This window comes from Vulpes lagopus, chromosome 4, assembly GCF_018345385.1.
Source record: "Vulpes lagopus strain Blue_001 chromosome 4, ASM1834538v1, whole genome shotgun sequence".
NCBI classification, from domain to species: Eukaryota; Metazoa; Chordata; class Mammalia; order Carnivora; family Canidae; genus Vulpes; species Vulpes lagopus.
The window spans coordinates 88919609-88934394 of NC_054827.1; the positions used below are offsets into that span (position 1 = coordinate 88919609).

Sequence of the window (14786 nt, forward strand, 5' to 3'; positions counted from 1 at the left end):
CAAGCATGGATTATTGAGTTTGTCGCCTGCTACAGGTGGCTGGTATTTGATCCCATGGAATCAGCTGAAGAGGTTTATGAAGTGTGTCTACTGCCTGGAGAGCTAAAGAGGGGGAGCGTTTGATCCATAGGCTCTTGTTCCCCTGAAGTACTGGGTTGCGCATACATGTGTACTGAGAGGTTTCCCACGCCAGTCTCCTGTCTCTGTGGGGCTCTGGCCTAGGCCTGAAGCAAGGAACTTCCAGATTGCAGTCCTGCAATGCTGGTCAAAGCCTGAGTGTGATTGGGTGCCACTGCAGTGGCTCCAGTTACAGGGAAGGCCAAGAGAATTTGAAAAAATGTACAAGTAAGGGTGAAAAAAGTGGAACTTCTAGATCTCTTCAGAAGAGGTACAATTTCTAATGATGAAGGAAGCATTTCAAGTCTTACCAGTACTCAGAGGTAATTATTAGAGACATTTCACAAAAATATACTTTTATCAACAGTACATCTTTATTTAAGTTATCTCTCCAGGGATGTCTTCTCCAGTTGGCCACCTGGTTTTATTCAACAGACGTACAGAGTCAGAGCAACTGCATGTTAGCTCTATACAAGTCTCACTGCGTGCAGGGTTCCAGGGAAGGTAAAGACATGACCAGTCTTTAGTTTGTACCAAAATTAAAAATCTATCTCAGTTCCATATTTGACTTTTCTTCAACTCAGAAAAATACTTGCTATGCATCTCCTAAGAACTAGGCATTAAGCTTGGTGCTGGGGAGACGAAGATGAATGTATCGTGGCCTCTAATCTTGAGAAGCTTGGAGTCAATTAGGAAAAAATAGCATGAAGGGATGGTGAAACTGAGTTCATAGCTCTGTAAGTAAGCGTATGGGGAAAACAACTTCTTATTACTTGTAAGGGAATCTGCAGTATTCTTTAGTAAAATATCACCACAATCCTCCAAGATTAGCAATGGAAGAACTGCCACTCAGGGAGGAAACAACTATACTTTCCTCTTGCTCTGACAGATTCCCCAGTCTTGGGGATCTCTTCAACCCTCAATCTCAAATGTTGATAAATGTATCCCTTACAGAGTCCCCTACAGATTTATTCCTATAGTTCACCTTAGTCCCAGGCTGGAATATTTAAACACAACTCAATTAAGGTTTAGGAATAACAGAACAAAAGGGTGCCAAACAGTGAGAAATGCAGTTTACACAGTTCGTATTTCTTTTCTTTTTTAAGTAGCCCAGTGTGGAGCCCGGATGTAACTTAGACTCACGATCCTGAGATCAAGCCCTGAGCTGAGATAAAGAGTCAGATGCTTAACTGACTGAGCTACTCAGGTGCCCCATCATGTACATTTCTATGTTCATGTGAACGTGTATCCTACTGTGTTCTTATTTTCCTGTTTAGGATCTCTTTCCTAGATTACTTATTTATTTAATGAACGCTTTGTATGGGACTTATTAAGTACCAGCACTGTCCTAAACACTTTACAAATGTGAATTTATTTAAGCTTTATGAAAGCCTGATGAGACGGGTATTGTTAACACCCACATTTTACAGAGGGAAAAACTGGGGCATAGAGAGATTAGTAACTTGCCCAATTCTATACAGTAGTAAAGAAGCAGAGCTATGATGTGACCTAGGCAGTCAGGGTCAGAGTTCATGCTCTTAACCACTACTCTAAACTCCTGATACTGAGAACAATTTCACCTGATTCCCTATCCATAAGGGTGGGGCCCAACTCCATGATTGTAACCCATAGCCTTAAGTGTACGATATAATATAGACAGACACCAATAAACATACTGTCGTCCTTGAGGGCCTGTGCCTGGGCACACACAGCAGCATCAACTGTCTATGGATTAAAGTAATTACAGTAAAGTCACAAAATCATTAAAACAAAGAAAAAAAAAACAGGGACAAAAGTGTAGAGATGGAGTTGGGAGTTGGAAAAGCCGTTGTTTACATCAGAAAAGCTAGGCTGAAAAAAAAAAAAAAGAAAAGAAAAAAAAGAAAAGCTAGGCTGAGGGAAACTCCTGCAAATCAGCACAAAACTTAGCTCTGAAGTTCTGGAAGTCAAGGCCAAAAGAAAAGCCAATGAAAGCCATTGACTGGCTGAAGGAAGATCCTGGACAGTAGCAAGAGCCCTGGCTGTACAATCTTTTGGTTGTCGTCCCTCCCCCCTCTCGTCCTCCCCCTCCCGTCCTCCCCCTCTCCTCCCCTCCCTGCCCCTCCCGTCCTCCCCCTCTCCTCTCCTCCCCCTCTCCTCTTTCCACTCTCCCCTCCCGCCCTCCCCCCTCCTCGCCCCGCCCCTTCGGCGTGGTCTGGCTGCGGGGCGGTGCCGGGGTCTGCGCATGCGCGCGGGGCCGCGGCGACTGCGCCGACACGACCGCGTCCTCGGCGTCGGCTCCCTCCGCGGCTCCCCGGGCCTCCACCCCTCCTCGCGGCGCTCGAGGGACCATGGCGGATCCTCGCGTGAGGCAGATCAAGATCAAAACCGGCGTCGTAAAGCGGTAAGGATTGGCGGGCGGCGCTCGCGCCAGCGCCTCCTGTGCGGCGGCCCGAGAGGCCGGGCGCGGCCAGGCCCAAGGCGGGCTCCGGGCCTCCCCGGGGGCTCCACGGCGGGCGGGGCGGGGACGCGTCGGGGCGGGGCGGGAGCCCGCGGGCCGGGACTCCCCGGGACCCCCCCGGCCCCCTCGCCCCCCTCGCCCCCCTCGCCCCCCTCGCCCCCCTCGCTCCGGGGAACCGAGCCGTTGGGCGCGGTGGGCGGCGCGGCCCCGCCCCTGGGGCGCCGGCGGGGGCGGCCCTCTTTGCGCCGCAGGGCTGCGGGAGGCGGTGCAGCCCGCGACCTGCCGTGGGGCCTGGAGGCCGGCCCCGGAGTTGGGGGGACACGTTTTTGGGGCAGCGGGACTCGGCGTTCCGGAGCGGGGGCGTGAACTTGCAGCGCGCTCCTCAAACTTGTGCGGCCTGCGTGCCCCGCGGGGCCCCGGAGCCGTGCGGAGCTTGCAGGATGCCCCCCGGCCGGAGTCCCGACGGGTGCTGACGTCGCCGGCCTCTGCGGCTCGGACCCAAGGCCATCCATCACACTTCTGGATGAGGCCTCCTCGGAGGAGAGCTCAGCAGCCCCCTGAAGAAGCAGGTGGTTTTACAGTAGAAATAAGCGTCTGATCCTAGCCGCCTGACTGCTTCCTCTCTGCCCACCTTTCCTCCCTTTGTTGATGTTTCCATCCGAGTAAGGACTAGGCAAAGGGAAGAATAAATTCACTTACTAAGATCCTGCCCCTGTGCCTTAGCACAGGCTTGCTCTGTACTTTCCTAGAAACTATTGTTAAGGCAGTAAGAAGATGCTAAGAGTAGTAGTTAAATGCACAACCCTTTTTCAGCTGAGGCTGGGTTGAGCTCTTGATTCTGCCATTTATTATGTGTTGTTAGGGACATTACGTTGCACCGTGCCTCAGTTGCCTCATCTGTAAAATGGAGTCAGTATCCACCTCATGTAGTGGTTGCAAGGAGTACTTGCTCTGCTGTTTAATACAGTATGTGGCACATAGTGAGTGGCCACTAAGTGTTAATAGTATTGTTTGTGTTCCTGTTTTACAAATGAAAAAAAAATTAAAAAAAAAAAACGAAAAACAAATGAGAAGCTGAGGTTTAATGAAGTTAAAATAGAAAAACTTTTGCCAGTTAAGTGGCAGAACAGGGAAGAGGAGTTTCTGATCTACAACTCTTTCCAGCTGCAGTGCTCTAAAGTATTTAAAAGATGTGTGAAATAGGGGAATTGACATGTACAATTGAAAATATAAGTAATCTGCACTGTCACTCACACTAGAATTCTGTTGTTCACATTTGCTGGATTCTGATTATGTCATTTTAGTGAATCTATTTGAGAAGTACCACAGTAGGTATCGTGGGGAGTGCTTTAGGCCCAAACTCAGAAAGGACTCCTAATGGTAGTTTTCTGTTAATTACCTATATGAACTTATTTCTCATCCTAGTTTATAGGATTTCTCACCAGTTTATAAAATTAGTTCCAGTAGCTATATGCTTATTAAACAGATTCTAAGTGTGCATGGGTGGCTCAGCAGTTGGGCGCCTGCCTTCCACTCAGGTCGTGATCCTGGGATTTGGGATTGAGTCCCACATCAGGCTCCCTGCGTGGAGCCTGCTTCTCCCTCTGCCTGTGTCTCTGCCTCTCTCTCTCAGTCTGTGTGTGTCATGAATAAATAAGTAAATCGTAAAAAAAAAAAAAAAAACATTTTAGAGAAAATATAGCTAGCTAAGTAATTAATAAGCTGTTTTTAGGCTTTCAAAAATTGTCAAGTACATATGGAAACACCTTGGAAATAAAGTTTGGTTTTCAATTTATTTCAATAGTAGAACATTATCAAACTTTAATTTTGATTCTTTGTACTTCAGTACAAAAAACATTGTTTTTGTGAAACTCCTTCATAATTTACTATTTACTTAAAATTTACATATTTTTTCAAGTTGCTTATAAATTTCTGGAAATGCCTACCATAGATTTTTGTCATGGCTTTTGTAATGACATTTTGGTGTTGAGCTTCCCCATTTGTAATAAGATTCGTTCTTTAAAAAGCCTAAACTTTTTTTTTTCTAAACTTCTATTTTAAGTGTTAATTATGAATATTTTACCTTAGTAGACAACTGTCTAAATCTATAAATAGTATTCCCTGTCTCCTGTTATTTTTTGCAAAAAAGTTATTTAATATGACTTTCCATCTGTTGCCTTAGTATCCTATTTTTAAAATTCTACATCTTCAGCAAAGAAAAAAGTAGATAATGCAGATACAGCGGCAACATATTACTAATTGTTAGGACTGAATGATCATGAGCTTCATTATGTTCTCTATGTTTAAAATTTTTCATAATAAAAAGGTCTTCAAAGGTATGCATTTCTCTTCCAAATTTAGTTTCAAAGTCTTCTTGATTAGTTTCATGATTCAGACATGTTCTTGGTTTTGTAAGTAGGCTTCTATTCATTGGTTCCTTAAAGCAATGGTCTAAAAACCGGTTTCTGTTCTTAGCACCTTTTTTTTAGTCAAATGTTCATTTCCCATAGCTTCATTTCTCTTCAGAAGGCCACAGTTTTATTTGAAAGAAGAGATTTAAGATCATCATTTCTGTCTCTAATTCCTTCAGTTTTTCTCTGCAGGAGTTGAGATCCATTAGAATTATATTCTAGTTATTAGTCCTAGAGTTCAGTTTTGATGACTGTCCTAGGGACAGTGGATTCTTAGAATTTGGTGTCTAATCAATCTGCTAGAATACTTCAGATGATTCAGAAGTTCCCTGCAGTGGGTTTCAGTAAGAAATCTGGGCAGGGAGGTGGAATGTTATGAGATCATGGAAATAGGCAAGTAGAGGACGGTATTTGGCAACAGAGAGGTCAGTGAATCAAAGATGCGAGTTTCAGCATGTTGGCAAAATTGTGAAGGCAGTCTAGTGATGGCAGCCACATTAGGAAAGTAGGAGCAAGTATCAAGGGCTTTACACCCTAAGGAAATAGGTAGAAGCCTCACAGCACCCTGGACCTAAAGAAACTTTATCTCGTATAGTAACAAAGGGAAAGGATCCGATTGCTGGAAATAGATTTTAAGAGAGAGGTTAGAACCCTAGGAACAAGGAAAGAGTCCAGATGCTAGAATGGCTTTGAAGGTAAGAGACAGCAGTGAGGCTAACTTGGTACTGAGCCTCTGACTCAAGGACTCCTTAAAAATCCCCTCCCAGTTACATGATTGTTTTTCCAGAGCTAATTATGGCTGTTAGAGATGAGTTCAGTTTCTTCAAGCAGCAGCCTTTGTTCATGTGTGACTCCTTATTTAATGAGTATTAGTTGGTAGATTCGAGTCTGGAAGGTGCTTTTTAAAGATATAGATCCATGTGTCAGGCAGATTGCTAGACCTACTAATACCTGTCACTGGGTCATAGCTAATGTAATAGCCCTAGCAGGGAGTTACCAAACACCACTCCTAAGTTTTCTTTCTATTTGCAGAACTGAGAGCCCCTCCCCTCCTTTATTTTTATATATTTTAGGCATCAGTTGTCCCAGTTTACCTGGGATTGAAGGGTTTCTAAGATGTAGAATCTTCGGTGCTACACTGGGAAAGTCTCAGGCAAACCAGGATGATTCGTATTAGTACCTCTTCTGTAACTAGCTAACATAGCACTGTTTTGTGTGTGCCCTGATTTGTTTGGATACTATTTGCTGATAATACAACTCTGAATTGCATAATGTACCTTAAATTAAAATTTAACTATGTCCTATAAATATGGATCCTTGCCAGAGTAATTTTCTGTGTTAATTTAAATTGTTAGTGATTTAGAAAATAACTTTAATTAAAGTAGAAGAAAATATAGGCTCAGTGTTTTTAATGTTGATACGGTATTTCAGCTCAGTGACCTATGTCTACCATAAATTCCCAAGTAAGATTTGTGTTTATAAAATAAGTGGTTGGTTGTTTTTTTTAAACTAAATTTATGGTAAATACAAGAAATGCTTCTGCAAAAACCAAAATGTTGTCATGCATTTAACATAAAAGTTTATTTAATAACCTTAAAGCCAACCTATTTTCAATAAAGCTCGCTAAACTGGCCCACTGGTGAGTGAATTAATTGATTAAAAAAACTTTCTTAACTATATCTTTTTATAACCATTTTAGATTGGTAAGGGTTTAAAATCCAACATGAACAAAGAGTGTTAGGGCATTGAAATAGCACTGACATTGGCCCATAGTTTTCCTCTGATTAAATGAAAGTGACACCAGTAGATTAGAATGAGACTAGGACAATTCACACTGCAATTGTGTTAGTTTAACTTTAACAATCTTTTAACACTCTTGTTTAAATGTAGCTGACATACCATAATTACAAATCTACAAGCCTTGATTATAGAATTTTACATCATGAATCAGTGGGGAAATTGTATTGATTTCTTTTTTTTTTTAGAGCAAGTACCTTTCCCAAACTGTCGCATCTTCCCAAGTTTGTCTATACCATTACCTCTGATATACAATTGTGTATGATACATATATACTCTGTACAGCAGACCTAAAAACATAAAAGGTAAGTAAAATTTTCATGTTACTAAATATATATTTGTATATAAAGTATATAACATACTATATTGACATACATTGTTATGTATACTGAATATATATAGCACACTGACATAAAAGTGATAAACAGGAATGACATATATATTGACATAGATACAGTTCTCTTCCTGTAGTTTTAGTTGTTTATATACTTCTTATACGTAACATAAAGATGGATAGAAGTATGGTAGGCAGTATCTGGGAGAGGTTAAGGACATAGCCCTGAAAATTTCCTGTAAGCTTTGGTAGCTTTTTTATCTTTTCTTCCCACATCATACCCTTTTGATTTGAGTTAAAATAAGTTCAGCCAAAATAGCCAACTTCCTGCCTTGAAATTTGGCCAACTCCTTTTGGAATTTCTGTAATATATTCAGTTCTCCAAAGCAGTGGTCAAAGGCACTGTCAAAATGGATTGCAGGTGGTCAGCTCTTCACCACCTTCTGCCAACTACTTGGCAAGCAGTGACTTTTAGAAGCTACACAGCTGGCAGCCAGATGTCTCTTCAAGCTGGAAAGGGAGAAAGCTAAGGCCACTCATGACTGTGGTTTTCCCAACACAAGCTATATTATTCTGTAAGTTGAGTGTGAATGAAGGATCTTTTGACCTGTGTGTGTGTGTGTGAGAATGTGAATGTTTTCATTGCATTTTTTTGTTTGGTAGAAAATTTTGAAAATTTGTAGTAGAGGAAAGTTGGAAAATTTGTTATATTTAGTTCACAACCCTTAGAATAGAAATGCTTGGATGTGATCTGTTTATTCCAGTGTTCCATTTCCTATAATGATGCTGCTTTATTGGCCCAAATAGAGCTGATTTTTATTTTGTTATTTTTTTAAGAGAGACTTTAAAAAAAATTATTTTAGGGAGAGAGAGTCTCAGGCAGACTCCACACTCAGTGGACATCGGCCCGGCACAGATTATGACCTGAGCCAAAACCAAGAGTTGTATGCTTAACCCACCGAGCCACTCAGGGGTCCCTAAACATGATTATTAAATAACATCAACCATACGATCCAAAGATCATTTATTTAGCAGCTTCACTCAGAACCTACATCTATGAGTCATTTGGTATAGTTTGGCACATAATAACTACTCAATAAAAGTCTTCCCAGTGAACAAATGAATGAATGGAACCTTACTCCGTAAGGATTTTTTTGATATAATAAGCAGTAGGAAGCCACTGAATCAATTACAGTATGACAGTATAATGGTTACTGTAGTATAATAGTTGGTAATAACTATGGTTATTGTTGCAGTTGGAATTAAACAAATGGATTTCACTGAATACATATTACATGAGATCCTAGGGAAGTTATTTAACCTTTAAAAGCCACAGTTTTCTTAGCTGAAAAATGGGTTAATGATTATACCTTTCTCATATTGTTGTTAGGAGAATTAAGTAAGGTAATCATATAAAGCATTTGGCCCAAAAGCCTGATTGGTAGTAAATGTTTAATGTTAACTGCTGTCATTATTATCATCATCATTTTGTAGACTTATAAGCAGTGTGGATATAGGACATAAAGATGAATGATCCAATACACTGGAGAGACTGTGAAACTTGCTTTCTTTTAAATTGTGATAAAAATTTGCTTTTTAGGGATCCCTGGGTGGCGCAGCGGTTTGGCGACTGCCTTTGGCCCAGGGCATGATCCTGGAGACCCAGGATCGAGTCCCATGTCGGGCTCCCGGTGCATGGAGCCTGCTTCTCTCTCTGCCTGTGTCTCTGCCTCTCTCTCTCTCTCTCTCTCTCTGTGACTATCATAAATTAAAAAAAAAATTTGCTTTTTAGTTGTTATGATTGGCTGCAGAGAGAGAAAGGACGAGTATGAAGCATGTGCGTTTAAGTCATCCCTAGGACTTTGTAATGGAATCTTTCTATAAATTTGAGGCAGTGATGCCCTACTTCCCCTAAAAATCTGTTTATATCAGTGACCTTGTGCTCTTAACAGTTTAAAAAATATTGTATCAATATTATTGACACAGTATAACAAAGCCAGTTTCACACTTACTGTACTTCCCTAAAGTTTATTATAAGGAAGATTAGTCAAGGGAGTGAGTTTTTGAGAGCCATTTTTCTAAAATTTAAGATTCACCACAGCTATCAAGACTGACTGACTTTTTTTACCAGAATGTTTATTTTGTGACTAATCATTGAAATCCTTAAGATAAACTGGATACTTCAAACTGGATACTTCAAGAGCTGCCCTCTTGGGTTTAGGTGTTCATTCCTGGAATCCGTGCCTGAATCTGTACAGTTTTTAGGTGTCTCATTCAACCAGTCCCAGTAGTTTTTTTGTCCTTTAGCCTCGGCACTCCAGTTAAACTTTCTCTTCCACTTGGGAAGATAGTCACATTTGCCACGGTTTGACTTCTGAAGGTGGTAGACCTTAGAAGGTGTACACAGCAGGGACACGATGTGTATCTTCTTGCTATACTTTCCAAATGAAACGTTCCCTTCCTCATCTCTTTTCTGTGGCAGAGACCAAAGAGCAACATTCTTAAAATTCTAATGCTAGATTACAGGTAATTTCCAAACCCTCCTTTATCTTTTTTGCTTTTATTTTTTTTTTTAAGGATTTATTTATCTGAGAGAGAGAGAGTGTGCTTGCACAGTGGGGAGGGGCCGAGGGAGAGAGAAACCCAAGCAAACTCCACAGTGAGCACAAAGCCTGAAAGCAGAGCTTGATCTCACCACCCTGAGATCACAACCTGAGCTGAAATCAAGAGGCTGAGGCCTAAGTGACTGTGAGCACTCCGAGTTTTTGTCTTTGTTTTTTAACGGAGTTCCCTGTTGTCACTGAGATCCTTTTAACCTGTGCTAAAGAAGTATCTTAGGGTATCTTGCATATATATGCATATACTTTAACTCAGAGTTTGTCTTAACTCAGAGTTTGTCTTAACTTAGAGTTTGTCTCTAAAGGTTATCAGAACAAGTAAGCATCTAGTTTTTAACTGAATGATCCTCAGCTTCTAAACAGTACTAAATGGAATGCTTTTCTTATGGCACCCATTGCCTGAAAAACATCTGTACTCTATGAAATTTTTGAAGACCTATAAATCTACTGAATTTTATTTCCGTTTAGGTTACTGGTACAGTATTTGTAATTTTGATCTCCAAACCTAGAATATTAGGTTCTAAGGATTCTGCATTATATTAAGATGTACAAAGATTTTCTTAAGGCCATGCAGTTTTTGTTACCTTTTTAGGGACCACAAGGGTGGTGTCTAACACGTTGTTTTTCACAATGTAGGCATCTAATTCATACTTGTCAGTTGAGTTAAGGAATGGAGGAAATTAGAGAAGTCAGTTAAATAAGCTCAAGAATCTGGAAAAAGAAGTTTGCTTTATAACTAACAGAGATGGAGTAAGTTGATAAATACTCTAGTTAAACTTCACAAGCAACAAAACAGTAAGTAATCACAACCTTCAAAGACTTGTCAGAGTACTCTTATTGGAGAAACAAGATAAGAAAGTGTATCTTATATAACTTTAACATTTGTATATTGCTAAGGAGTTATCTTGTTTAGTTATTTTTTAATTTGTAAGAAGAATATCTTCTGGGACTTACTATTTTACTGTATATTATGTTGATACGATTATCCATATTTGTTTTTGCTGTTGTATATTATTTCATTGCATGATAATACTACAATTTATCCATTCTTTGATCAGTAGGCATTTGAATTATTCCCATTACTAACTGTGTTTCAAGACCCCTGGGTGGCTCAGCAGTTAAGCGCCTGCCTTGGCCCAGGGTGTGATCCTGGAATCTCAGGATTGAGTCCCACATCAGGCTCCCTGCCTGGAGCCCTCTGCCTATGTCTCTGCCTCTCTCTGTGTGTCTCTCATGAATAAATAAAATCTTTAAAAAATAACTGTGTTTCTATGTACATTCTTATTCATGTCTTTGGTAATGATATATGAGAGTTTTTCTTGGATATTTTTCAAGGAATGGAATTGTCAGGTCATAAGGTCTGTTCTTTGTAAAATCATGCCAAATTGTTTTCCAAAGCACTTGTACCATTTGTATTTTCAGCTGCATTGTGTGAGAGTTCCTTTTGTTGATCCACATCCCCTCCAAAGCTTGATAGACCTTAATTTTACTCTAATACTGGTTTTTATTATCATTTTGTAGAAAAATTATTTTTTTCAGCAAGTATCCCCACAGATGAAAGTAAAGGAGGAATGAGGCTTCAGTCCCCAACGTGCTTAATCACTTCCTTCTTCCTTGTGCAGAATAATGTATATGCCTCAGGCAACCCAGGGTTTTCTTGCCTGGTAGAAGGGGTGGGTGGTTCTTTGGAAAGACCCTTTGGAAAGCTGTCCATTTCTAGGACACTGCAGTCAGTATAGAATGCCTGGGGAGTGAGGGGAGGCTTGAAGGTGGAGGTTTGGCTAATGGGTCCTGAAAACCTGCTTGGTGCAGGGTTGAGCAGGAACTAAGGCTAGAGAATAGAGAAGGCCAACAATATTACTTTCCAAAAGACCTTTTCCATGTTACTGTATTAATTCTTTTTGTTTTTTTTCCCCACTTTTATTGAGATATATTTGACATATGACATTGGTCCAAGGTGTACAGCATAATTATTTGATATATGTGTATGCATAGCAAAATGACTACCACAATAAGTTAAATCACCTCACAAATTTTTTTCTTTTGATGAGAACTTTTAAGACTACTCTCTTAGCAACTTTCAGATATATAATACAATATTTTCGGTTTTTTGTTTTTTTGCATTTATTCTATGTAGAATTTACTCCTGGGCCACAAGTTTTTGTTTCTTCAGTTTCTTCTGGGATATCTTTTTCTTCTGTGCAACCTCCTCTTCTGGTTTAGGAACAGTCTGCTCTTTTTCCGTAAGAATCCTTTCAATGTGGCAGGGAGAGCTCATGAATGGGTTAATCCGGCTATGAGCCCTGTAATTTCTACGTCCCATCTTGGGGGCTTTGTTCACTTGGATGTGCTCAATGACTAGAGAATCTACATCTAAACCCTTAAGTTCAGCATTACTCTCTGCATTTTTAAGCATGTGCAGTAAAAATTCAGCACTCTTCGTGGGCCACCGACCCCGTGTCCAGCCCTACTATTCAGCCTGTGCACACCTACCAACTCCACCATTGTAGCAGTGTAATGGCACTCATTGCTTCTGCAGAGTGACATCTTTCAGACACTTGGTGGCTTTTCGGATATACATATTCTTGATGGCCTGGGCAGTTGCATGCGTGTTCTTAAAGTGAACACGAAGATTTGAACCTCTCGACTTGCGTGGTTTTGTAGGGTTTTCTGGGTCCAGCGAGTAGCGGACCATTTTTGGAGGTCACCTCAGGCCATTTGGGGGAAGAGCTATAATACAATATTGTTTTGATAGTAACTATATATCATCATGCTGTACATTGTATTCCCCCCAGAACTTATTTATAAATGGGAGTTTTCACCTTTTGACTACTTTTACCTATTTCCCCACCCTTATTTTTCACGATCACCAATCTGTTCTCTATTTCTATGAGTTTGGGTTTTTTCAGATTCTACATAAAGTGAGATCATACAATATTTCCCTTTTTCTGGCTTATTTCATGGAGCATAATGCTGTCAGTGTCCATTTATGTGTTGCAAATGGCAGGATTTCCTTTTTGTAGTCGAATAATGTTCCATTTTATATATATATATATACAGTTGACCCTTAAACAGTGTGGGGTTTGGGACATTGGCTGTCCCAGTGCAGTTGTCCCAGTGTCTTCAAGTACAGTTGAAAATCCACATAAACTTTTGATTCTTGCAAAACTTTACTAATAGCCTACTATTGACCAGAAGTCTTACTGATAACATAAACAATTAACATGTGTTTTATATGTTATATGTATTATATAATGTATTCTTACCATAACATATGCTAGAGAAAAGAAACTTATTTTAAAAATCATAAGGTAGAGAAAGTACATTCACAGTACTATACTATATAAGAAAAAAAAAAAAGCACACATATAAGTGAGCCCATGCAGTTCAAACCGTTGTGTTTCAGGGCCAGCTTATATACAGCAACACATTTTCTTTATCTCTTCGTGTGTCACTGGAGGTTTAGGTTGTTTCCATGTCTTGGCTATTTAAATAATGTTGCAGTGATCATGGGAGTACAGATAACCTTTTTGAGATAGTGATATTTGTTCATTCTGATACTTTACGTTAAGTTTGGCACAGCACTTCTAGAGGAGAATTTTAATTTATTCTTGGTAATGTTTAATTTTTAACTTTACAATAAGTTTTGTTATTGTCATTATTATAGGTTTTAAAATCTAGCAGATATGCATACCCTTAATCTTCTCTACTTGTCCCCCCAACCAAAAGCAAGGTGTTTATTTCCATTCGTTTATATTCATTCATGTTTTATTTTATATATCCTATGTAGGTCTCAAAATTGATAGTTTTTAAAATTTATAACACTTTTTAAACTGTCACGGCATTTCTAGTGTTAGATGAATTAAATAAAAGTAGTCTCAGGAGCTAACTTTGGCTTTTGTTCATAAAAAGAATAATTCTGATGATATTGGTTTTTTTTTTAAGATTTTATTTATTTATTTATTCATGAGTGACACAGATAGAGAAGGAGAGACAAAGGTAGAAGGAGAAGCAGGCTCCATGAAGGAAGCCTGATATGGGACTCGATCCCAGGACTCCAGGATCACGCCCTGGACCAAAGGCAGACGCTCAACCTCTGAGCCACCCAGATGTCCCTGATTTTCTGTTTTTTGAATGGGCAGTATTTCACATAATACTTTGTGATAACTCTGGATCTGCATTTCAAACATCTTGTGGTGAACCCTGTGGCTTCTTCCTCAGTATCTATTTTTTCTTGTCTTGATATTTGCCTGCATTTTCATGCCAGTATCCATTATCTTTACCCATGTACACATAGCCCATATTGTTTAGAAAACTGCTCTACCTCCATCTTTTTTTAGCCAATCAGATTCCATTTCCTGGTGACAAATTGACTTGTGTGATTTAGGCTGATCTAAACAAGGTACATTTCAGAGCTCTTAGAATTCTGGCACAGAGTACTCTGTGGCTGGCAGCCTTCCTTTAGTACCCGGAGAATCTGGCTTTGGGATGAAACTTGTATTATGGATGGCAGAATGACATACCAAGGGAAATTTCTTGATGCTTTTGTTAACTGTTGAATCAGACAACCTTGAAGTATATCCTCCCTTGGATTGTAGTTACACAAGCCAAAAAATTCCTATAGTGTTTAAATTCCTTGAATTGAAATCATATTACCTCCACTTGAGTAGTAATTGAGATGCTTACTCTAATTTCCTTTTTTTTTTTTTTTAAGATTTTATTTATTTATTCATGATGACACACACACAGAGAGAGGCAGAGACACAGGCAGAGGGAGGAGCAGGCTCCATGCAAAGAGTCTGACGTGGGACTCGATCCTGGGACTCCAGGATCATGCCCTGGGCGGAAGGCAGGTGCCCAAACCGCTGAGCCACCCAGGCTGCCCGTTACTCTAATTTCTAACTTCTGTATACCTTTGTATAACACAAGGGGGGATTTCCTTCACTGAACTGCCTAGAGATTGCCTTCTCTCTTCTTTGTCTCTCTCTCTTTTTGTTAATTTCTTTTTATTTTTCAGACAACACAAACATATTCACATTTTTAGGAGGTAAAAAAAATAGCAGATACCG

The 14786-nt window shown here is 40.0% G+C and overlaps 1 protein-coding gene across 1 annotated transcript in view; it reads left to right on the plus strand.

Annotated features, from left to right (window-relative positions):
• Window positions 1-2336: 2336 nt before the first annotated feature.
• The window catches only part of TBCA (tubulin folding cofactor A), a 74957-nt gene continuing 62507 nt past the window's right edge, over window positions 2337-14786 (plus strand). The window contains exon 1 of the mRNA XM_041752759.1: window positions 2337-2500. Within this exon, the coding sequence (XP_041608693.1) occupies window positions 2448-2500 (53 nt within the window). The 5' untranslated portion in view covers window positions 2337-2447. The remainder of the gene's footprint in view (window positions 2501-14786) is intronic.